Here is a 25757-nt window from a genome sequence, read left to right on the forward strand (position 1 = left end):
GCAAACCCCACACACACACACACACACACACACATATATATATATATATATATATATATATATATATATATATATATATATATATATATATATATATATATATATATATGTTTCGGATGTAAGGGGTTGTGTCGTCCAATATCTCCACGTCCTCCTCAGTTCGTGCTTCGTGTGTCCGGTTCTCCGTACTCAAGTCCTCAATTTCCTCCTTAAACACAACCTATGTACCACTCACCCTAGATCTATATTTATAGTTTTCGCTATGGGCTTGGGATTAGTGAAAAGTTGGGTGTTACTCCCTCCACCCCCACACGTCTCTTCCTCCACCTCCCCAATTTTTTAAAATGCCAATTATATCCTTCTAAAATGACAACTATATCCTTAAAAGTTAAAATTTTTTATTTTTATTATTTTAATATTTTAATTTATTTAAAACTTCTGATTTACTTCCCTCTGCACCTCTTCCTCTCTTCCATTTTCGTTTACCTTTCTCTCTTCCGTTAAGCTTCTTCTCCACCTATAACAAATTCATATTTTAACAAATTCATATTTTAACAAAATTATTACGTTTAAAAACTAACCATATATAACATTTAAAATTATAAATTTAAATATAAATTACTGTAAATAAAATAAACAAATAAAATAAAAACGAAACGTAAAAGGAACACTGCCTCTGGACGGATGACATCCTTCAACGGATGTCAACATCCGTTGAAGGCAAAACGGATGTCGACATCCGTTTTGCCTTAAACGGATGTCGACATCCGTTTTGCCTTAAACGGATGTTGACATCCGTTGAAGGATGTCATCCGTCCATAGGCAGTGTTCCTTTTACGTTTCGTTTTTATTTTACTACGTTTTGCGGCTCATGCAAGGATTATAGGCTTGGATATTAAAAGGATTATTGGAAGTATGGGAAGGATTTAGGGTTTAGGATTATTGGAAGGATTATGACTACGTACCTGGAGAGTAACCACGACAAGGACACTACACCATAAACGCACTGCACCGAGAACAAGAAGAAGATTGTTTGATAATTCTTTTCACGATCACCAAGCTTTGTAGAAAAATATTTTACTCATACAAGAAACTACGTAGGTTATCAGTGAAATATGTTATAAATGAATAAAATTAAAAAACAACAATTTTAAAAATAAAATTTTACTGAGGGGCAAAATAGTAAAGGAAAGGTGGAGGAAGGGGCAAAATAGTAAAGGGGAGGTGGAGGAAGAGATGTGTGGGGGTGGAGGGAGCAACACCCTGAAAAGTTAATCACAGCCCAAATTCAGCCCAATAATTTTTAACCTCAACTTACCTTAAACCTGGTTAATTAGCTGTTTGGTCCACTGTAGACGTCCGACCTATCAGGCGTATATATATATATATATTTAATTAGTCTAATTATAGTTACATCTCATAAACCCCCCTAACCTTTTTTTTTAAGATAACATGTCAGATTATAGCGTTTTCGAATTGGTAGACTTATTTAAAACACTAAATTTAACTTATTTTATAGGTTTATAGTAATATTATTTATTTATATCTATGATACAGCGTTTGGGATTGAACTACGCCGTCTAGTAACCCCAAAGTTTCCGCAACGAAGTGGACTCATCCTGAAGTGCAGAAGCTGAGTGCAAATTCGCAGTGAAAGCAACTTCGCTTTGGAAAATTGCCGATGGAGGAGGGTTCAGAGAAGAGAGAATTGGAACATGAGGTGGTTAGCAACGTCGCCGAAGTGATTTCGGCTATAAAGAACGCGAAGCACGTCGATCAAGTTATTTGCGCCCTTCATTCCATTGCTACCATTCTCTTCCCCGTAGACCCTTCTCTTCGCTCAGGTTCGTTGGTTTTTGCCCTAACTTGAATCAGATACTCTCTATCTGCGTACTTTTAAGGAACGTGTACTATTTCACTTGTTTGAAGGAGAATTTTGATTTCGAATGCATGTTTCCATCGTGACAGATAGCATCGACGAAAGTTACCGAGACCAGGTCTGTTCCCGTTTTTTTTTTTCTCGTAGTTTGCCGTTGTCATGACGAAATAGTCGTAAATTCGTGTTTCTTCTGTGTTCAGGTCTTCAGTGTCGAAGTTCCTACTGCAGAAAAGCGAAATGGTTGGTGGCGTGCGTTTTATAGAGGAGCTGCTTTTCCCACACTGGCTAGGTTTCTATTACTTGGTAAGGGTTTTTATTTTCCATTCCAAATTTTGAGTTCCTCAAAAATGATATTGTATTTTGCTGCTCCTGTTTTTTCATGGGATATGGAACTTCCTGCAGATGTTGCCTCGAACTGGCTGGGTTGTTTTCCCTTTTCGGCGCAGAAATATGTTTATGATGTTTTCTTTGTCCGTGGATTGGTTTCTGAGGTGCTGCAGATTTTGGTTCCTTTTCTTCAGCTGAATGCGGTTGATGGTCTAGATGTTAATGCTGTCCTCTCTAATTCTGAAAGGTATGGATGTTCGCATTGTGCAATGAATGAAGTTTCTCGTTTTCGAAAGCTATCCGCTTGCTTGTGCTTAATTTGGTGTGAAGTGATAAACTGATTTGATTTAATGACAGTGGGAAGAACTTATTCTGATTCCACATGTATAACAGATTGCTTGTACTGTGCTTGCTTGAAAATAAAGGGGTGGTCCAGTTAGCAAGAGAGTTTGGTGGCTCTTCTAAATTGAGAAACGTTACCGATGTACATACCAAGATGGATGTATCAAGGGTGGCACAGATTGTTGCATCTATTCCGGACAAAGCAAGAATGAACTCATCCACTTCCTTGTCATCACAGTATCCTCCTTTTCTTTTCTTGGTTTAGATAGTTTGTGGGTTTTCAATGGTTGAATACTATTATTGTTTGAGTAACTTTTAAGCACTTGATCTATTTTTTTCACCAAGAGTTTCAGTGTGTTCTTCAAGCAGGTTGTTGTGCAACTACTCTCCTTGGCAGAAGAAAGAGAGATGATCTTGCTAGTCAATGTAGAAATGGATGAAATGGACAAAAATGGTGCAATGTTTTTTGTAGGGGAAATGTTTTCTCGTATTTGTCGCCGTGGCTCTACTGGTAAATAGAAATTTTGATACTTCAGTTTTTTCTTTGAACTACCTATATTATTAAGTATCACTAGATTATTTTGAATTAGTTATCATCCTTTGCCATGTCATGTTTTTTCTATTACCACAATATGTTGCAATTTCTGTACCATTTGGTAGAAAAAAATTTGCTTTCTTCACTTTCTATAAAGGTTAGCTTTCAAAAGATAGCAAGTGTCAAGTGGGTTATAGTTTGCAGAAGGCATACTATTCGGTTTCTTATTAGCATTATTTGTCCGAGTTTTTTGACAAAACTAAAAGAAGCTAGTGAACCAATTATCAATGTGAAATTGACACCAATACCAAGTTTGTAAAAGTTTGAAATGCATTGTTGTAAAGTGCCGTGGCATGTGGTTACGAGCCACTGCAAGCTTGTAACCTATTAAATGTTTGACATTTTTGTTTCCTCATCTACATGGTAAAGATACCACCTAGTGGTTGTATCTATTTTCCTTGGCCAAGATTCCAAGTCTTGGTCAACATGTGAGTAGTAGTGAAACTAACCCAAGTAAATAAATGACTCTGTAGTCTCTAATAAAGTGCCAAATCCCAATTGTAATATTTGATTAGTAACTTGACACTGATGTGAATCCATGTTAAGCAACCCCTCTAAAAGGTTAAATATGTTGGATGCTGATATTTTGAAAGTAGAATATATTAATTTTTGTGTTCTATTAAGAGTAGATATCTTATTAAATGGCAAATGTGTGTGCACTGAACATAACTGTTTTAATCTTGTCAGCATCGATGTAATCTCAACAATTTGTGAATTAAAGACTGTTCATGGCAAATCAAAAAATTATTGCAAGAGTCTGCTTTGGTAATTTTGTTTTAAAATAGATAATTCAGTTGAAAGATATCTTGTTGTTTTGATGGATTTAGGTCTTCTCTATTTCGTATATGTAAAATGCTGTTTTTAGGCGTAGTTGTGAACTATGAGCTATAGCAATGGAGCAGTATCACTGCAAGGTTTCTATTGTGGGTTTCTTTCAGTTAAGCTGTTATCTTGGAAAATTGCAGCAGTTGAGGGTGCTATCTATTTGCAGTGATATAATACTTTTCTTTGCCCCTAGATTTTTTATTCACCTTTGTGTTACATCATAAATATGTGGGGCTTCTTTTCTGAAAAAAAAATTGGAAGTTTGGCCTTGTTTCAATGTAAGATGGAATGGTGACCTCTGTTTTCTGTCCGGCCACTAAACCCCTGCTCTAGTGTTGTTGTTAGTGTAAATGATCTTTAAATCACAGTTAAATATTGGGTCAACCCAATAAAAATTTAAAACTCACTCTAATACACAACTTTAAAACACTTTTTCTTTTATTCTTTTCCAGATGCCCTAACTTACTGTGTTAGGAGTTGGAGGGTTTATGAAAGAAGGAATAAAGCTGGGAATACCTAACTGTTTTGGCAGTTAGGAGGGGTGGGTATTCATTTGTATAAATAGCTAACTGAATAGTTGTGAATAGTTAGTTGATTGTTTTGTAGTAGTCTAACAGGAATTCATCATTCCTGAGGGGGGATGTTAAGCTCTCACAGTTCACATACTCTGTATTCTTTTGCTATCAATACAAGAATATATCATTCTTTCTTCTGGGTGTGGGTGTGTTGTGTGCCCTTAAGTCTGTTTGAGAAAGGTTCTTAGAAGGAACCTAACATACTGCCACCAACAGCCACTGCTGCCGCCACTGCTTGCCAGTCCCGCCGGCCAATCTTTTTTTTTTTATTTTCAATTTTTAAAAAATTTTTCTTCTTCTCCACTTTCCCTCTAATTATTCTTCAAAAAATTACTTATTTTCACTATAATATCATTAGTTTTGCATTAGAATTACGTGTGATGGTATTATATATCTTTTGGAAGCAATGTTTCCCCCATAACCAATTATGGTTTGTGTTATAACTTTATAAAGAATTTTTGAGTCCTCCAAGATTTTCTGTTATCTGATATCCAATAATACGACTACCAATGTCACCTTTTTTGAGCAATCTCCTTTCTTCCATACTTCTACTCAAGATTCTAATTCTATTCAAAATGTTCTACCTGTCCCATTAATTGAGTCTTCTACTCCTATAATCCAAAATACCATACAAAATCCTATTGTGAAGTACCTGAAAAACACTAGAAGGGGGTTGAATAGTGTTAATGGAAAACTTTTCGCAACCCTTCTGATATAACATTTTATTGAGCTTGAAATTCTTTTTTTGAAAGCTTAGACGCTCGACATGATAAATGTTGGAAAATGATAGTTGCTTTTTATCGTGCTATTCAGGATATGTATGCTGCAGCGTTTTGTAAGAACTTCCTTTATGAAAGGTAATCGTTTAGCTACGAAGATTCTTATATTTGTAAATAAAATAGAACTGCATGTTTTTGCAAGAGGATCATTTAGATAAGAGAAGAGATAATTGCACAAATATTTTTATACTGGTTTACTCCAACTGAGCTATGTCCAATCTCTTCTTCAGAATTGCAATCAACGATTGCTTATAAGTAGTTAAGACTATAACTTTCACAAAGAGGATGTAAAAACAATACAAAGCAGTCTAAATATTTGCAGGTGTTTCTCTCTTCTCTCTTATAATAGTAAGCAATATTACAATGAAGCTCAAGAGTATTTCTTTTTCTTTTTGCTCTTCTCTTCTCTTTTTCTCTTTTTCAACTCAGATGTATTCTTTGTCTTGAGCTTTTTCTTTTCTTCTCTTTTGAATGCTTGTAGGATGGATGTTTCGTTGTAAGCTTTTCACTTGACTATCCTCTTAAGCTATCCTCTTGATTTTTCTTTTGAAAACTCTTCTATTTAAAGGCTTCATGGATATATGTCCGGTAGACTTGAGCTTTTAGCCTTGATACTCGTGCTTTCTCTTTCTTTATACAACAACAGTTGGGTAAGTCAACTTGTCAGAGCAGACATGTTTTTTCATTACTTTGCTTGAAGTAGGTTGCACGTTCTTTTTAGGCATGACTTTAAGTGAAGAACATTTTGTGAATATCTCCTTTGTCTCTAATGTCCACTTTTTATATTTGATCTGTATATCTGTGGATGTGTGTAGAATAGCTTATCTGCAAATAGTAGAGTAAATTGTGCATGCAACATATCCGGATGTTCTTCCAACAGGTCCTGATGTTCTTCCAACAGTTGTGTTTATGTCTCTATTCAGTATTCCCACATGTCTATTATTTTATGCTTTGGTATCAGTTCAAATTCCACAATGTAGCTTGCAGGTCTCTGTTTTTGTTTTTTTATTATTTTAGCGTATTATGTTCTTTCTTCACATTTCATAGATTTGTTCTCCCCTCCCCCACATACTCTATAAAATGACGTTTGATTATTAATTATGAATGTTCTTACTTTTGTTTTTTTTTTATTTTATTTTTCAGAGTATTTATATTTGTGTCGTGTAAGTTGATTATTTTGTATACTTAACCATTGTTATAGTGACCATCCAGCCATGTGTTTTTATGTTTGGCCACTCCCCATTGTGATCAGGACTAATAACTACTGTTTGAGAAACTGGAAATATCATGTTGAAATTGACTGTCTTCTAACTATTATCCTATATTTAATGGAAAACACTATAAATCTACTTTTTATATTGCTGAAGGAGATAAATGAAGTTTTTGACTTGCGGTTATTTATGACTCTACTCCTATGCTGGTAGTCTTGTGAATTATGTTTTAGTCTCTGTCTGGACTAGCTTTTTATTGTTTCCTAATTCAGTCTCTTTCTTGTAGATCTTCTATCTAGTGAATTAATACATGAAGTTCTAAGGCTTGTCAATGGTTGCTTATCATCAAATAATGATTCAATTACTAAGGAGTTGCTCGTGTCGAAACCTATCATGGTATTTTGGTCAAGAATAATGGAATCCATCAGTGATCCTTATACCACAGAAAGAATCTCTGAGGTGATTTTGCAGAAGTTAGCTACTCAAGATGCTAATGATATTCATGCGTATTGGCTGCTGTGGTTGTTATTCCATCGAATTTTTAAGCTTCAGGCTTCTGTCAGGTGATTGAAATAATCATTTTGTTTTGATTTTGTTCGGAATGAGCTACAACCAGTCAATTCTAAATAGTGGCGCAGAGTGTCTGACTCTGAAAAAGCTGTATTGGCTACTGGATGACCACAGGTCTAAAGTTTTAAGATACACATTATATATTTGTGTGCTGAAAAATTAAATTAAAAACACTAAAACTAAAGACATTTGTAATTGGTGATCAAAAGTCAAAATTTGAAAAATAAATGCAGAGTTCAGTGTACGAGAAAGAAACTAATGCAGAGGTGGAGGCAGTGATTGGTGTAGATCCGTGTGGTTGAGTGGATGAAGCAATTACCATACTTCAACTAGGATGACGAAACCCAATTAGAAAAATAAAATTAAATATAGGGTACATTGTAGGGCAGAAATCACAAGAACAACAGACCAGAGGTTAGAACAAAGAGGTAGCAGATCTCTTTCATACCTTGAGAAATCTGTGTAGTTCAGAACATAGCTGCACAAGCTCATCAGAGATGACTTTGCTAAAAATTGCCTGAAAACACTATGTGGCTGCAAATCTGGCATTGGCGCTAGAGAAGTTGGGTCTACATCATTGGAGAGAAGAGTGGGGGTTAAGTTTGTGTAACTTAAGTTATGGGTTCCAATAAGGTTCCTGACTCTGTTCTGTTTAAATAAAAAAGGGGAACAATCTCAAGATTGTCCTCCTATAACAGCCACACCAAAATGACACCACTTTAGGTCCGCATAAGAGATTTTTGCACTGAAAAAGAGTCATGACTGCTAGAGCCATGTTCTAAGCCAAACTGGTACTCAGTGATTTTTTGTCATATAGGGGCTAAACCTCTGCCATGCCGGCATTTCCCACCATTGACTACTATTGGGACACAGCATGCCTGTAGGCATGTTGACACCATCATAAGCACTTTTTCCTTTTTGTTTATTTATTTTTTGTTTAATAACCTGTAATGAAATTTCAGTATTACTAATACTTTTTGTATGCTTATGCCCCTTTGTTTTTTGCTATGTTGCCTTGTCTCCCCTCAGGTCTATGTTTGTTGACAAATTCCTGCTATGGAAAGTATTCCCTGTTAGCTGCCTTAAATGGATCCTTCAATTTGCTGTTCATGAATGCCCACCTGGTTCCTTATTATCAGAACATAATCGCCCTGGGCTTTTGAATACTGTCCAACGTCTGATGGCAGTATGGTCTAAGAAAGAGTTTGTGCAAACAGCACCTATTGAGCAACAAGCTTGTATCCTTTTTAATTTCACCAGTATACTGAAAGTGAAAAGCATGTGAATAGAGGAATACATAGCTTCTAGTTTTGAGTTTGAAAGGGTGGTTTAGTGCATGAATTTGCCTTCATTGTGGGATTTGGGAAGGGCAAGTTTATTGCTTTTACCCTTGTAACTGGAAAGGCTTTCTCCACCACTACATCTCACCTTCATCAAGTTGCTAGAGGCCTTCCTTTTGTGGCATGGCTCACCCAATTTTGCATTGTAGTTATGACAATCTCATGTACCTTCCTCCTCTAAGTATTCACTGGATCTGGTACCATATTTATTTATTTTTCCTATATCTATCTCAGACATATCTGCTGCTCTAGGTCTTTCTCTGGAGACAATGTCTAAGGAGGAATTGGATGGGATGAAGAATGGCATGCATTTGATTCTTCAAGGGGTTAGCTGTAAGAATCAACTTGAAAAAGAGAGTGACTTTATTATTTTCATTCATATCAATTACATTCTCTTTACCTATATTTGTAACAATCTAATCTTCTAAAAAAGGAAAATTAGCAAACAATATACTGAAAAATAATCTAGAAGATCCTACAAATATTTTCTCAAATTAAGAAGATTTTATAAATATTTTCTCTACTTAAGAAGATTCTATAGATATTTCCTCTAATTACAACACTTCCTCTCAAGTTGGTAAGTGAATATCAATCATTTCCAACTTGTCTACAAGATTTTGTAATCTACCCGGAGGGAGCCCTTTTATAAAAATATCTTCTATGTAAAGTTTTGTAGGAACATGAGTTGTAATCACAAAGCCTCTATCTAGATTATCTTTGATGAAATGTCTATTAATCTCAATGTGTTTGGTCTTGTCATGTTGTCCTAGATTATGGACAATGTTAATGGGAGACTTATTGTCACAGTGTAGTTGCAAAGGGTTGTCCACCTTAACTTTAAGGTCATCCAAAATGATTTTCATCCAGAGTTCTTCACAGATTCCTGGAGCAAGAGCTCGGGATTCAGCTTCTGCCCTAGAACGAGATACTCTATCTTGCTTTTTGCTCCTCCACGTCACCAGACTATCTCCAAGAAACACACAATACCTAAAAGTTGATTTTCTGTCAGTAATAGAACCTGCATAGTCAACATCAATATATATTTTCAAAGTCAATTTGTTTTCCCTTTTGAATAATAGCCCTTTTCCTGGACTTGACTTCAAGTATTGGAAAATTTTGTCAATCGCTTGCATGTGTCTCTCTCTTGGATCATGCATAAATTGGCTCACTATACTAACTGCATAAGCAATGTTTGGTCTTGTGTGTGATAGATAAATCAATTTTCTTACTAATCTCTGATATTGGGCCTTTTCTGTAGGAGCACTTTCTTCACTTCTAATTCTGTGATTCTGTTCTATAGGAACTGTTGAGGTTCTACATCCCAACTTTCCTGTTTCTTTGAGGAGATCAAGTACATATTTTCTTTGGAGATGAAAATTCCGTTCTTGGAGTAAGCAACCTCTATTCCAAAAAAATATTTGAGTTTTCCTAGGTCTTTCATTTCAAATTGGGCTGTCAATTTTTCTTTTAATGCCAATTTTTTTTGTTTCATCATCTCCTGCAATAATAATATTATTCACATAGACAAGCAATAGAGTGAGTTTATCAGTAGAAGAGTGCTTTATGAATAAAGTATGATTTCCTTGGCTTTGGCTGTATCCCAAGGAAACCATTGCTTTTGTAAATCTTCCAAACCATGCTATAGGGGATTGCTTAAGACCCTACAATGCTTTCTTTAGGAGGCATACCTTGTTTTTTTTTATTTTAACTTCAAAACCTGGGGTAATCTCCATGTACACTTGCTCTTCTAGATTTCCATGAAGAAAGACATTCTTCACATTCAACTGGTGTAAGTCCCATCCAAAATGAGCAGTCAAAGCGAGAACAATTCAAACTGTATTCATCTTTGCCACTGGGGAAAACGTCTCCTCATAGTAAATCCAATAAGTTTAGGTATATCCTTTTGCCACCAATCTAGCTTTATATCTTTCTACTGTCCCATCTGCCTTATGTTTCACTGTGAATATCCATCTACACCCTACTGCTTGCTTGTCTCTTGGCTTATCAATAATCTCCCAAGTTGTATTTCTTTCTAGTGCATTCATCTCTTCTTTCATGGCTTGATTCCAATGTTCAAGTTTCATGACGTCCTGGACTGAGGTAGGAATTTTTGTAGAACAAATGGCAGCAATAAAGCTTTTATGCTTATCAGAGAGATTGTTAGTGCAAATATACTGAGAAATAATATATTTAGGACATGATCTTCTTTCCTTTCTCAATGCAATGGGTAAATCCTCAGTAATATTTACCTCCACATTGTTCTTCAGGGATCCTCACCTCCAGATTAGACAATTTTTCTTGCTCGAGTTGAAGTGGGTTGTTTTCTTCTTCATATTTTTTTGCCAAAAAATTTGTCTTCTTTCTCTTCCTCACTGTGGACTATGGTAGCTTCATTGCTTAGATCTTGGGCAGTGGGTAAATCCTGAGTAATACTTACCTCATTGTTATCTTCAGGGATCCTCACCTCCGGATTAGACAATTTTTCTTGCTCTAGAATCAAAGTGGGTTGTTTTCTTGTTTCATATTTTTTTGCCAAAGAAATTTTATTCTTCTTCTTCCTATGGTGGACTATGGTAGCTTCATTGCTCAGATTTTCGGAATCCTGCGAAGGCAAACATGGTAATGACAGGAAGGAGAGTTTATCCACTTTAAGTGCTTTCTCCCCCTGGAGTGGTGGATTGACATAAAAGGATTGTTTCATGAAAGGTGACATCCATTGGTGAAGAGTTTGGGGATTGAACAAGATGCTTGAGTTTGTGTTTCCTCTTCTCAATCTCAGCGGGAGGATTCAACAAATCAATATCATTTTGAAGAACCATGTTAGGCAAAGAATTTGGAGGAATCAAAATCCCTAGAGAAGGTTTGAGTTGCGGCTGAAGAAGAACATTTGTACCCTTTTCTATTAGAAGGATATCAAATAAAGACACATTTAAGAGCTTTAGAATTTAATTTACTACGGTTAGGTCGATGAGAGTGAACAAAAACGATACATCCAAAGACTTGACTAGGTAGACTCGTTATTAGAGGGGAAGAAGGAACAAAAATCAACTGAGACTCTATAGGACTAATGCCATTTAAGATATGGGTGGGTAACCTGTTGATGAGATATGTGATAGTTAACACAACTACTCCCTAGTAATTTTTTAGAACAGAAATTTGAAAAAGAAGAGCTCTAATTACTTAAAGAAGATGACGATTCTTTCTTTCCGCAACCCTGTTTTGTTGGTGGGTGTTTACACATGTTAGCTCATGAACAATACCATTATGAGACAAAAAATTGAAAAATTCATGATTCATAGATTCCGTGGCATTATTAGACCTGATTCTTTTGATGTTTTTTCCAAAGTGATTTTGGAAAAGACGAAAAAAATTAATAGATTTGAAAAACTTCTGATTAATTTTTCACAAGGTATGTCAACATGACATGGGTACAATCGTTAATAAAGGTAACAAACCATTTGGCTCTGGAAATAAATTCTACGACAGGTCTCCAAGGGTCAGAGTGAATTAAATCAAATGGAGAAGTACTCTTTTTATTACTAATAGGATAAGATACACAATAGTGTTTTGACAACTGACAAATATTACAATTAAAAGACTCAACATACTCCTTGGTAAATAAGGACTTAATAAGATTGAATGAAGGATGCCCAAGCCTTTTATGATGTAACCATATTTGGGAATTTGCCCACGTCCAAATGTAACTTGTTGACTCATGATTTTTGTTTTGCTTTGGTCATCAAACTCTAACAGATACAACCCACTTTGCTTCTTAGCAGTTAAAATCGTCTTCCCTTGGCAAAGTCTTGAAAAACACAATAAGTTGAGAAAAAGGTTAATATGAACAATTTAAATTTTTTGTGAGTTTTTTCACAGAGATAAGATTGTTGGCTAATTATGGAACATGTTAAACATTCTTTAATACAATAGATCAGTCCAAAATTATATTCCCAAAGCGACATATAGATATACCCTGACCATTCATAACTGTAATAAGTTGTTTTCTATTTTTTTTGCCATATGAATCGAAGGACACACGAAAAGGTGTCATATGATCAGTTGCTCTTGAATCAAAAATCCAAATATCTTGAGACACATGACCAACAATATCAAGACAAATCTAACCTTTCCTGGACAGAGTACATGATCGAGAGGCTTACTCATTGATTCAACCATTGCTTTCAAGCGCTCGGGTTCCTCCTTATAAGCTTTCATATCAAGAGTGATAAATGATAGGACATTGGACATCAGCGGCGGTAGGTATTGTTGCAGTGGAAACAGAGCTCCCAAGATCGGAAGCTCTAATATCAACTTGAAAAAGAGAGTGACTTTATTATTTTCATTGATATCAATTACATTCTCCTTACCTCTATTTGAAACAATCTAATCTTCTAAAAAAAGGAAATAAGGAAACAATACACTGAAAAGTAATCTAGAAGATCCTACAAATGTTTTCTCTAATTAGGAAGATTCTATAGATATTTTCTCTAATTAAGAAGATTCTATAGATATTTCCTCTAATTACAACAAATCATTTACTTAATTGTTTAATTTATTGATACTAGAGATGAAAAGAGAGGTTATGCAGGATTGGAACTATTGCATATTGCCTACCCTTAATCCTTCATAATGCTTTTAATAGCAGGCCCTGCTCATTGGAAGCATGTGTTAGATCTGGAACAATTTGTGTAATTTGGGGCCGTCTGGATATAGGGAATGATTCCATTTGAACTGGCTGTTTTATTGTGTGATCTTGCATTTTGTCAAGTTAAATGTGCCAATCTTATCAAAATTAAGTTGTTTGAAGTATATAATTTGTAACAACTGTAGGGCTTATATGATAGCTTTCCCAAATCTTCATTTCCATGCTATATTTGTAACTTTTTGCTGTGTAAGAAAGTATGCTGCATTAAGGACTTTTCTCCAGTATCCAGGTGGTGCTAGTAATCTAGTAACCATGAATTAATTCCAATAAGAACTAGTAACCATGAATAAATTCCAATAATAACTCAACAAATGTATTCAATTACTTGCCAAGATTGTTTTTCTATCTGATTCAACCTTTCTTTTCAGTTTTACAAATAGTTTAACCTATCACTTAAAAGTTTTTCTATTTGCTATCTAGACATATTCTGGAGTTTCATTAAGAAAATTTAATACTGCAAAACAAGATAGAATGGTTTGTACTAAAACTTTGACTGCTGTGATGAAATTGTTGTGGATCCATCTCCATCCCACTCCTACTCAGAGTAATCTCCACTATCAACTTATGAAAAGAAAGTACAAGAAAATATGAGAAAGTTAAAGAGCAAAGGAAAAGAGAGAGGGTTTAAATCATTTTTTTTAATAAATATCAGGTAATTTTATGTGAAGCGAAATCCAATTCTGATAGCCGACAGCTAAGAATAACTAACTGACAACAACTGTCAATGAAAATAAACTCAGCTTAGAAGGTACTGCATGTCCTGTGCATATACACTAATTCCGTAGTCCTGTAAAATTGGTATTCCTATTCCCAGAATGAGTTGTTTTTTAATTTTTTTTGTGTAATTATTTCAGGTAGGCTGGAGAGTCCTAATCATTTAGTTCGAAAAATGGCTAGCTGTGTTGCTTTGGCATTGTCTAAAATTATTGATCCAAAGAACCCCTTGTATCTTGATGATAGCTGCAGTGAGGAGACAATTGATTGGGAATTTGGATTCACTATCCTCAAGAAAGGGAATGTGGCTGCCTCAAATTGTGGAGAAAAAGGTATTGAAGAGACTAAAACATCTACAGTTTCAGGTCCAGAGAAGGACACTAATTCCCCTTCCAATAAAGGAAAAAGTACACATGTAAAGGGCAAAAAGAAGTTATTGAAGTTTAATGTGCTTGATCCAGATGAGATTATTGATCCAGCATCACTGAATCATGACTCAGACGAAAATGAGGAGGATGTTGATGACAGTGGAAGTGAGAATTCATATTCCTCAAGTGATTCATCTTTACAGCCGTATGATTTGGAAGATGATGACTCAGATTTGAAAAGAAAATTTTCACAGCTGGCTGAAGTTGTTGCGGCTCTTAGAAAATCTGATGATGCTGAAGGGGTTTGTAATTTGCTTTCAGAAAATATGTCTATGCTTAATGTTTTTTTTTTATTTCTTGTGAGAAAAATTAATTGGTTATGAATTGCAGGGTTCAAGAATTACTGCAATTACCAAGTATTATATAATGGGTCTAGACTTTAGACTGAGCTATTGAACAAATCAGTTTATACTTCTCGCTTGATAATCCTACTTTTTTGCTGAAGTTTGATGTTTAAAAATTTATTACAGGTGGAAATGGCTATTGATGTAGCTGAAAAGCTCATAAGAGCATCCCCAGACGAACTAAAACATGCAGCAAGGGATCTAACCAGAACTCTTGTTCAGGTTCGGTGCTCTGATATTGCTTTAGAAGGTGCTGAAGAATCAACTGAAGACAAAAGACAAAGAGCATTAGTTGCCTTGGCAGTCACCTGCCCATTTGAATCCCTTGAGACACTAAACAAGCTTTTGTATTCACCTAATGTTGATATCAGTCAGCGCATAATGATTCTAGATGTTATGACAGAAGCAGCTCAAGAGCTTGCTGAATCAAAAACTATGAAACCCAAACATCATACTAGTTCCCTTATTTCAGTTGTTTCTGATACCCGTCCTTGGTTCCTACCTAGCAGCACAGGGACTGCTGGTGCTGGTTCCTGGAAAGAGATTTCAGGTGCTGGCTCTTTATTGAATTGGTCAAATAGCTACGAGAGGGACCTTCCCCCTAAACATAATCAGGTTAAGAACAAGAAGGGGAAAACACGCAGGTGGAGTCTGCGATCTCCTGCACCACAAAACCAGATGGAGTATTCCCATAACAAGTTTCCCTTGTATGCTGCTGCATTCATGCTTCCTGCCATGGAGGGATATGATAAGAAAAGGCATGGTGTTGACTTGCTTGGCAGGGATTTCATTGTCTTGGGGAAACTCATTTACATGCTTGGGGTTTGTATGAAATCTGTAGCCATGCATCCAGAAGCTTCTGTACTGGCTCCTTTGCTCCTGAATATGTTAAGATCCAGGTACTGGCTAAGATACAAGTTGTTTATTTAATTGGAAACAGCATGAGGATTGACATAATCCAAAAAAGTCTGTGTTTGCACATGCTAATGGAGTTGATAATTTGGTGTCCTATTAGTTGTATATGTTTATACCTCTTGCTATATTGTTTTTCTAGTGTGCTAAAGTAGGAAAACTTTCAACTTTGCTTTTTAATCCATGCAGAGAGGTTTGTCATCACCAGGAAGCGTATGTGAGAAGAGCTGTTCTTTTTGCTGCCTCATGTGTATTGGTTTCCCTTCACCCTACTTCCATTTCATCTGCCTTGCTTGATGGGAATGTTGAAATTTCTACTGGCCTTGAATGGATTCGCACATGGGCCCTTGATATAGCTGAGTTAGACACAGATAAAGAATGCTATACGGTAAGCAAAAGAAAATTTGAAGGTTCCAAGAGGTTTAAATCCATTCTGCCAGTTCTCACAAGCTTTTAAATTATATCTGCTTGTACTTTGGTCATATGAAAAGGTTTAGATTTTTCTGCATTGGTCTACTGTTATTTTATGGTGCTAAGGTTACATATTGGTCTCATTCTGGACTTTTATTGATATTTATTTTAATTGTTCATGACAATATATTTGCTTTTAAAGTATTAACTGATAAGCATCTGTCAAGAGTTCTATTCCTAATTGATAGGATATAGGGTTAGGATATAATGGGTTTAAGATAGAAGGAAGAGGAAATGAGAGGGCAGTTAGGAGGGAAGAGTTATTTGACAGTTAGTCAGTGGGAAGGGGAAGAGAAACTTTATAAATAGGGAATGAGTTCTGTACGGGGGTTATTGATTTTTGTATTCATTTGAGTATAGACAGAAACGTTGGTCCTGTGGAGGGATGTTATGCTTCATTGTACACTACTTTTGTTGATAAGAATACATATAATTCATTCTTTTCTTACCATTCGGGTGCCTTTGTGTGAGTGAGTGCTGTGAGAGTGTTAGGTTCCATACCCAGAAACCTAACACTAACCCAGGTAGCTTGTTATCCTTAGGAATTTTTACTCAGTCATTTTTGTTCTGCTGTAGAGCTTTGCAAAGCCCCCTATCCTCTTCTATGTTTTGGTTTAACTTCTGTTATTTTCCTGTTCCCAATAAATTTTTTTATTTAACTATAGATGGCTATGCCATGTTTAAGGATTTTGTTGTTGTTTAGATGGCTATGACATGTCTACAACTACATGCCGAGATGGCTCTTCAAACTTCCCGAGCTTTGGAGTCAGCAAGAAGTTCACTCAAGGCAGGGCCTGCACTTACAACTGGCACATCCAATGTTACCATTAAAATTCCCTACTTAAATGGGGATTAAAGATGCTTCTGGCCATAGTGAGTGGCTTCTAGCCCAACATATAAATTGTAAGTCATGCTATTTCTGCCACTCCTTATTTATTTAACATTTTTTTCCATTCCCTTAGCTTAGATACAGTATGTAATTATCGAATCGTGAATAGTCATTGATTCATTCGCTACATAAGAATCTATCCTTTTTTTTTACGTTTCGGTTTTTCTTATATATAATGAAAACCTTTTTCTTTTAAAAGTAAAGACATAAATGAAAATGAACTTGATATTCTAGCAATAGATTTTATACGCTATTCTATTTTTTATAATTTGTAAAGTAGAAAAATGGTAATTTTTTTTTTCAAAAAAAGGCAGGGTCCCTTTTAATTATGAGATACAATCTGTATTCAAATATGATATTCCTCGTTTTCCCTTAGGGATTTGTATATTTTAGTATTCTATATTGGTACAGCACTAAAGTTTATATTCTGATTCAGAAACATTTGAAATTTAAAACTTATTTATTCTTACTCCTTTCCTATTAATTTTGAGGTTCTCGTCTCTTTCCACCAGTTTTAGGTACTTAATATAATTACTCAATTATAAAAAGTTCAATTTTATTTAACTAATTTATATTTGCTTGATGATAGAAGGGAAAGATATACAACATTTGATCAACTTGATCGAATCCGTTTTGGTTTTTGATACTTATTGAGAATCTTTCTTATTGTACGAGAAATATATGAGTTAACTTTTGTTAATAATTTCAACCATACTTATTGCTATATTGAAACTATTTAACGGCATCTATCTTGTCATAGAGAAGGTGTGACGCAGAACTATAGTGGAAATTCCGCTTGGAAATCTCAGTCAAGCAAGTCATAATGCACCGTTTTTAGATGATCAAGAAGTCGGATTACCTCCACAAACAATGTGTATGTAAGCAACCAGATCAAGTGTTGACTTACGAAGTATAGGAGACAAAATGTTCATAGAGCATTCTAGTAAGACGAGTCTCATCTGATGCTGAAAATGCATGCATGGCTGTTAGTTTGTGCACGAAATGGAATAGCAAGGGAGGTTGAGCGTGAGAAATTAAAATACTACTGCAACGCACTCTATATTCCTATCCAACTGAAGCGTGTTTCGTTCACATCATGTGGAGCTTGCATGACATCCTGAGTATATTTTTGCGGACAAGAAAACAAGCTGGAGGATGATTAGATTTCCATTCCATGATAATGTTGGAGAAATTAGTCATCAACTTATACAGACGAAACCGCATTCACCTTTTCATGAGTGAAGATGGCATAAAATTCTTAGAGAAAGATGCCACCATATATATTTGAGAGCTTCGACACCCTAAGTGAAGAAAACATTTTTAATGATTCAAATATGTAGAAAAAAAAATCATATTTAGCTACTATAATAAGCAAAAGTAAATGAACCAATTTCCACTAATGTGTTTTGTTGCTTGTCTACTTGCTGCTTTTTAATCATTATTTTGTTAGGTTTCTTGGTGACAAGAAACCCAGATTGTACTGGTTTGGTTCTGAAACACAACAGGCAAACAAACTCAACTCTGGAAAAGAGTCTTATTATTCCAAAACAATATCGATGTTCGAAAATAGCCAAGGGACAAAACTTCCCTTCTCACACGATGTAACAGACGCTGTCTTTCTTTACTCAATTACAACCTTCCCAAGACATTTTCCTCCTTTATATGGCCTTCCCTCCAAGGGACACTATAACAACCTAACAACCTAACCACCTATAATCCCCAAACCTCATAATAGTCTATGTTCTGTTTTTTAATCCCCTCCTAAAATAGATCCTCATGGTCCTATCATTACCTTTTGCGATCTAAACAACCTTGTTTTCAAAGTAAAATTTTGGGAATTGATCCCGTATAGTCTTCTCTTCTTATGTAGCGTTAGCTGATATCCCTTCTTGCCACTCAATGAGAACATGTTGTACTGTTCTCCTTGTTGTTGATTGGTCCTCCTATCTAGCACCTTGGTAGGAAACCAAATTGCCTTTGTTCTCCTTGTTGTTGACTGGTCCTCCTCTCTAGCACCTTGATAGGAAACCAAATTGCCAAGTCTTTTTGCAGGTCTTTCTTTACTTCATGAGTTTCCACCGCTACTTTGAGTTGAGACACATGGAAGACTGGATGAATATGTGTTGTCTTTGGCAACTGGAGGTAGAAAGCCATTGATCCCATTTGTTAGAGCACTTGGAAGGGGCCATAGTATTTGGCTGAGAGTTTTGGATGTAGTCTGGGTGACATTAACACTTATCTATAAGGTCTAATATTTAAATAAACCTAATATTCTACCTTTATTGTCGACGACTTGTGTTTTTTGTTGGCAAATTTCACCAATTACTTTTGCGTCTTAATAGGTGATAGCGTAGTTGTTTGAGGGTCTCATCTCAGCTCTACAACTATTGGGCCACTGCCTCCATTGTTGTTTCCCTAAACACGAATTGTGTTAGGGATGGATGGCCTCTCCCATAAACTACTTCAAATGGGGTACGTTTGCCTGATCTTGGAAACTAGTGTGTACTAGTATTTTACCCAAGGTAGGAAGTTACTTCAGGCCTTGGGCTGTTCTAAGTTACTTCAGAAAGGAAGATAAGAAGTCATTCTTGAATAATATAAAACCTGCACTGGTGTTTTCATCGTTGTGAAGTTGTTCACCGTTAAATCAGGCTCATTTTTGGACAATGGGTTCCAGACGTATGGTTCTTCAGTCGGACTGTTCGGATTGTCAATCGGAGGTCTAGTTTGGAAGAAAACAGCCTCGCATAAGAAGCTCTATTTTGGAGAATTTCATAAAATCTACACTGGTGTTTTCGTTGTTGTGAAGTCGTTCACCGTTGGATCGGGTTGATTTTTGGACAGTGGGTTCCAGACGTATGGTTCTTTATTAGACCATTTGGATTGTCCATTGGAGGTCTAATTTGGGAGAAAACAGACTCTTTTGCACCCTATTATTGGGGTATAACATGTCAATGATTGGATCTGGTGATTCAAGTGATGTATTATATGTGTTTGAGTATGTTTACATGGGTATGTGATGCTTGAATGCATGTATGATGTGTTAACTATGTTTCCACGTGATCTAGGATTAATGTATGTATGTTTGAGTGCTTGAATCATGTCCAGAATATGTTTCGATTCGACAATAATCGATTATAATTAGTTATAATCGATTATTTACACGTTGATTTTGAGTGTGGTTTTGGGAATAATCTAACTATCTAGGATGATAATCGATTATCCCTTCCTGTGTGATGTTTTTGGGTTAATTTCACTAAGATAATCGGTTATCTTAAGTAATAATCGATTATCACAATGCATTTTGGTGAAAAATGACGAATTTGATGAAGAATGGACACGAACAAAGCCTAAGGAGTTGTGGAACATGATGATAATCAAAGGTTGAGATTAGTGGTTATGTTTAGGGTCAGTTTGACTTGTGGTTGAGAGTGGAACATGAGTGAGTGTTGAGATGTACCTGAGTATGTGATTGATGAGCATGAGAGTGGATGGTAAGTCTACTTGTTGTACCTCGTAAATTCTGGTTCTATCTGTGGATAAGTGCTTCCTTTTGTCTTGTGTGCATTGAAAGGAGATGATCTATAGGGGAGACTACAGATGTCCTGTAGGAGAGGCTACAGGTGGATTGTAGGAGCGACTACAGTCGGTGAGGTAGGGTACATGAGTGGGATGAACTTTCCACTATTGTATTATAGTATGGTGATGCTCATGGTGTTGTTCATGATTGGGATAGTCATGATGGTGGTGTATCTATGATGATGATCATGGTACTTTAGATGCTCCAGATTATGTTATGTTGATAGTGGTGCTACTATAATGGTTATAATAAATAGTTAGCATGAGTGCTAATGAATGGATAGATCAAAGATTTATGTGTGAGTTGTTAGTGATGACATCAAGGGTTAGATATCAAGGATTGATGATCGAAGTTCAAGGATCAGAGATTGAGAATCGAGTAATTCAGTATGATTGAATTGTTAATGTTAGAGGATTAGGAATCCTATTGTTATTACTACTATGTATGGGTTGTTGGATTATGATTGATATAATCAGAAGGTATGTATCTTGTTGTGTGTTTGATTATGGTTGGTATAATTAGAAGATGTGTATCTTGTTATGTGTTTGATTATGGTTGATATAATTAGTATGTATATATCTTGTTGTTATGATTGTTTTATCGATAGCTTATCCCATACATGTTTCTGTTTGTGTATTTGTGAATGAAATTATGGCGATGATCGTATAATGTGTTATACGTGAGCAGATAATGTTACAGATATTCCAGGGACGTGATTGACTCGAGAGAGGATAGAAAATAACATTGGGATTGATTTAAAGTTATTTTGTTTTACAAGACAATATAAATGTAACATATCATTCTTTTATTTTATTACTCAATTGAAGTATTACCTATACATTTTCATTACAAATACATTTAAATTATTAAATTTATGAAAATTTTTATAAAAGTATTACATGATTAAAACTATTATTTTAACCATAAAACCAGTGGCGGTTTAAAAATACATAAAATGAGCTGAAAAAAACACACCTAATATAAAAATGTAAACAGCCATACTTTGAACCATATTTTTGTTTATATATAAAAATAAAGATAAATATATATTGAATTGTCGATAAAGAAAATATTAAATTAGATTTGTTATGTAATATTATGATATTATAATTATATAACATTATAATTATATATTGACAAAGAATAAATTACTTTAAGAATAATTCACAAAAAGATAAAAATGAATTAGAAAAAAGTATAAATTTTAAGAAATAAACTCAAGATTATAAATTAATAGATATAAAATTTAATTTTTTTATAAATTGTTATTAATACATAAATATTATTAAAAAAAAGTAAATTATAAATTACAAAAATGTATAAGATTAATTATGTGCAGAAAATATATTGAAATGCAAGACTAATTATATGCAGAAAATATATTGAAATAATAAACAAAGATTAATTACAAAAAAAATCCACACTAAGAAAACAAAAATAGATAAATTACAATTTAATAAAATTATTTAAAATAAAAAATAGGCCTTCCGTTTTTTCAAAGCTGCATATATTTATGGGAAACATGCAAAAACAGCCCCTTTCATTAAAAGTATTGAAAAAAAAAAACATCTTTCTTTAAGCAATGTAGATAAAAAATTTTATATTTTTTTGACATTTTTGTTTTGTAACTTGTAAGAGTTAAACTACGATATGAAAAATCTACAACAATTTGCTAGCATTGTTTTACTCTATTTTGTATACCATAATTGATTTTAGTTTTGTGTCTTCTACTTAAATTTTATTTGCTCTCCAAACCATTCATTAAAATAATCCATTCATTAAAATCAACACTAATTAAAACTAGAGTATAACAACTCTAGAAAGTATTTGTAAACATCATGAGGAGGAAGAAAAAGATTTTTAAATTACAATAAAAAAAGTAATTAATACTAAAATTATTTTTTTCTTTAATTCTTATAAAAAAATTCAATTAAATTATACCTCTAATTTAATTTAATTTAGTTTATTAATTTTAAAAATGATTTAATTAATTTATTTATGTTAAAGTAAAGTTAGATATTTTTTAAAATTTATATATCAAATCATTTTACCTAATTTAAAAATTTAAACTTTTAAAATAAAATGATTTAATATATAAATTTTAACTAACATCTATTTAATAAAAATATATAACTAGATCGTTTTAAAAAATTAAAACACGATATTGAATCAAATAAAAATTAAAAATCTTATGAAGTTTTCATAAGAATTAGAGATTAAACCATAGCACTTTTATCGAAAACTAGAACCATCATTGGGTTCAAACGTGGTTATGCCATCAGCAGATTGTTCCAACGGAACACTCTTAAAGTGTTGAGAGCACCCTCTGCTTCCTGGTTAGTATCTATTTGTTTTATCTTTTTAATGTTAATATCATTGTTATGTGATAAATCCTTTCTGTTCTGTAACTCTTCAAATGGAAACAACACTTTTGAAACTAAAACCATCACAACCTGATTCACTGCAAAATCACACTCTTTATTTCTATTAAATGAAGAATAAGTTGATATACAATTTTAGTAACAGTGATGAAAGAAAGTGTAGTAAGCTTCATTTTGAGGGTTTCTATTTTTCCCCAAATTTTGACCAAATAATGTTACTTTTTTGTATGATGATAGTTGTCAGCCACACACATGATCAGTTTGTTTGCGGACAAAACACTGAATCTTAGTATAATAGTTGTGCCCTAATACCTGTACAAAAAAATTGCTTGAGCAGAGGTATAATTAGTTTGTGTGTGATGTTTCTGTACAACCTCAGTAGTTTAATGAACATGTGAATTTGTTTATTAGGTATGTATCTGGCCTAATTGATGCGGGTGATTTCTAGGTTTCCTTGATTAGTTTGCGTTTTCTTGCATTTCCAGGTTAGTTTTATTCTTCTTTTTTTAACTATTTTTGTATTAATATAATGTGTGATATGTTTGTTGGTGTTTAGAAAGCTGACATGCTTTGAGAACCAAATGGAGAAGTTGATTCTGTCTGTCATTATTCTTCATGAGAGTAGTGTATGTGAAACAACAAAGAAAATCAACTAAGGATATAGAAACAAGACAGTCTTCGACTCCTCAAAGAAAGAAAAATTGAAGCCTTAGGTGATGGAAATTAGTTCTTCGCCATTTCCCTTTGATTGGAGCAATGTTCCCCAGCGATTGCGGACAAAACGGAAGAGAAAATTTAATGGCAAGAAAGCACTTTCTAGACCCAACAAAGTGCACTCTAGACCAAAGGAAGCACCCTCTAGACCCAAGGAAGCATTTTCTAGACCCAAGGAAAAGCTAGACAGTGGAATGTTTTATACTTTCTTGATGTGAGTGGCAGTCTAATAATGATTTTTTATTCAATGGAGCAACTCCAAAATTGAGGCCTTGTTTGTAATATAAATTTTCTGGCAGGAAGATGTGGAAAATTTTCCCAGAAGACAGGAAGGCACAGTTTATGTGCTTTGACAGCTTATGGTTTAGCCTTTACAGGACTTCTTCATCTAAGGATAAGGTGCTGACTTGGATTAAAAAAGAACCTATTTTCTCCAAGGCATATGTTTTTGTTCCCATAGTCTGCTGGTAAATGCACTCAATTTTCTTTCTAACCAAAATGTCTTTTCTTTATCTGTTAAATGTTAATTCATAGAATGCATACTTTGAAATCCCAATTGTTCTAGGGGTCACTGGAGCCTTTTGATCCTCTGCCATTTTGGTGAGAGCTCGCAATCAACTTCTAGATCACGGTGCATGTTGTTGCTGGATTCACTTGAAATGGCCAATCCAAGGCGACTTGAACCTGAGATCAGAAGGTGTGTTATTACTCAACAATATCTACTCATTGCCCAGTTGAAATATTGATAAGCAAGCAAGCTGTTGACTTCATTTTCAGATTTGTACTAGATATTTATGAATCAATGGACCGGCCTGAGACAAAACGAATTGTATCCCAAATTCCATTTTTGGTGCCTGAGGTAATTATCACCCTTCCTATGATTTTCAGCCCAAGTGTAACCAAATAACCAATGATAAAAGAAAAAACACTGTAGGTGCCACAACAAAGAGATGGTAATGAATGTGGATTTTTCGTGCTCTATTTCATTAATTTGTTTTTGGAGCATGCTCCTGATAACTTCAGCATGGAGGGATACCCTTACTTTGTAAGCTATCCATTTTCTGTTCTTAAAATGTATTATTAAAATATGCATTTTCATTCAGTTATGTTTGACATTTACCTTGAAACTTGAAATTCTGCAGATGAAAAAAGATTGGTTTAGCTTTGATGGCTTGGATAGGTTCTGTGAGGGACTTAATTCAGTGAATTAGACGTCTCCAAACTTGACTAAACTAGTTATTAGATCTCACATACTTTATTGTTGACTGATTATATTAGAATGGTAATTGGGGGATTTGTTCATATCAGAGGCAGGTGCATCTAGAAGTTTAGTCTATAGTAGAGAGGGTACTCTCTACTATGCATCTAGTTGAACTTTATTGGACTTGTATTTTCCTCTGCAGTTCATGTTTACAGTGGCAATTTGCTTCTATTTTATTGTTAAATTTTGTTCAAATTCATAAATGCATTTCTTATGTTACCTTGGTTCACAAAAAGAACATAAACAGTAATAGACAGTACTAAGTACATATATAATATACACACATGTGCACTCTATATGAAAGCTTTTCAAAAAGAACCTAACTTAATATGTCTAAGAGGTTCTACCATATACAAAGGTGTATAATTACACACATATATTTTATTTACCTTTCCAAAAAGAAAAAAAAAAGGAAAAGAAACTCTGCAACCTTCACCCTTGCTTCTCACTATCACCTGTAGGGTCTTCTGTTAAGGCATAACATACAATTATTATTGGTGGAAAAATCACAACATAAACAAAGGGTAAGTTAGTGAAAATTATATAATACCACATAAAACAATAACATTATTAGCTCAAGACCAACAATTTACATCAAAAATTAAATGTCTATCACACAACACATCTTTTTTTGACAGTTCTTATAGCTCAATCATTATATCATAGCCCTCTTGGCTAAATCAAAACATTTTCATTTGACTATGTTTCTGGAAGACCATTGAACGAATTCAAAGACTATGCACCAGTCATATCTCACTCATGTTTCTTAGGAGCTATAACTATAAATTCAGATAATAAGATCACAATCCATCACAATTATGACTAAGGTATTGACATTTGCGATCTGTTTTCATATCGAAGTTCCAGATTGTAGGAACTTTTTTCGACTTTCAATACTAGACATTTTTCTTATTG

The 25757-nt window shown here is 34.4% G+C and overlaps 2 protein-coding genes across 9 annotated transcripts; both read left to right on the forward strand.

Moving 5' to 3' along the window:
- The first annotated feature begins 1565 nt into the window (after positions 1–1565).
- EMB2423 (telomere length regulation TEL2 family protein) lies at positions 1566–18320 on the forward strand. Of its 3 annotated transcripts, none has more exons than XM_047297905.2 (14): positions 1566–1844; positions 1969–1997; positions 2080–2182; positions 2282–2453; positions 2600–2785; positions 2902–3059; positions 6820–7096; positions 8133–8341; positions 8678–8776; positions 14003–14532; positions 14761–15533; positions 15736–15934; positions 16721–16920; positions 17667–18320. In XM_047297905.2, exons 1-13 carry the CDS (start codon positions 1682–1684, stop codon positions 16871–16873), a joined length of 3051 nt encoding a protein of 1016 aa, XP_047153861.1. In that variant the 5' UTR covers positions 1566–1681; the 3' UTR covers positions 16874–16920; positions 17667–18320. The 3 variants fall into 3 exon arrangements, with proteins under 3 accessions (XP_047153861.1, XP_047153862.1, XP_087962593.1); XM_047297906.2 differs by having other exon boundaries at positions 17672–18320; XM_088106467.1 differs by having other exon boundaries at positions 1706–1844; positions 1930–1997; positions 17672–18320.
- Positions 18321–22684: 4364 nt separating this feature from the next.
- Positions 22685–25045, forward strand: LOC124825318 (Cysteine proteinases superfamily protein). 6 transcript variants are annotated; one of them, XM_047297904.2, is made up of 8 exons: positions 22702–22822; positions 23279–23352; positions 23424–23795; positions 23881–24048; positions 24147–24278; positions 24359–24440; positions 24516–24626; positions 24724–25045. In XM_047297904.2, exons 3-8 carry the CDS (start codon positions 23584–23586, stop codon positions 24790–24792), a joined length of 774 nt encoding a protein of 257 aa, XP_047153860.1. In that variant the 5' UTR covers positions 22702–22822; positions 23279–23352; positions 23424–23583; the 3' UTR covers positions 24793–25045. The 6 variants fall into 6 exon arrangements, with proteins under 6 accessions (XP_047153859.1, XP_047153860.1, XP_087962595.1 ...); XM_088106472.1 differs by having other exon boundaries at positions 22762–22822; positions 23316–23352; XM_088106471.1 differs by lacking the exon at positions 22702–22822 and adding an exon at positions 22844–23206.
- Positions 25046–25757: the final 712 nt, after the last annotated feature.

The sequence above is a fragment of the Vigna umbellata genome, chromosome 2 (assembly GCF_029865625.1).
Source record: "Vigna umbellata cultivar VRB3 chromosome 2, Vumbellata_1.0, whole genome shotgun sequence".
Lineage (NCBI taxonomy): Eukaryota > Viridiplantae > Streptophyta > Magnoliopsida > Fabales > Fabaceae > Vigna > Vigna umbellata.

What these genes read in the sequence shown, in the direction of transcription:
- EMB2423 (XM_047297905.2), top strand. Translation starts at nt 1,682, where the DNA reads ATGGAGGAGGGTTCAGAGAAGAGAGAATTGGAACATGAGGTGGTTAGC. An exon ending in ACGAAAGTTACCGAGACCAG is followed by an intron (nt 1,998 to 2,079) that starts GTCTGTTCCCGT and finishes TTCTGTGTTCAG; the next exon opens with GTCTTCAGTGTCGAAGTTCC. An exon ending in GGCTAGGTTTCTATTACTTG is followed by an intron (nt 2,183 to 2,281) that starts GTAAGGGTTTTT and finishes AACTTCCTGCAG; the next exon opens with ATGTTGCCTCGAACTGGCTG.
- LOC124825318 (XM_047297903.2), top strand. Translation starts at nt 23,584, where the DNA reads ATGGAAATTAGTTCTTCGCCATTTCCCTTTGATTGGAGCAATGTTCCC. An exon ending in ATGTTTTATACTTTCTTGAT is followed by an intron (nt 23,796 to 23,880) that starts GTGAGTGGCAGT and finishes ATTTTCTGGCAG; the next exon opens with GAAGATGTGGAAAATTTTCC. An exon ending in TTCCATTTTTGGTGCCTGAG is followed by an intron (nt 24,441 to 24,515) that starts GTAATTATCACC and finishes AAAACACTGTAG; the next exon opens with GTGCCACAACAAAGAGATGG.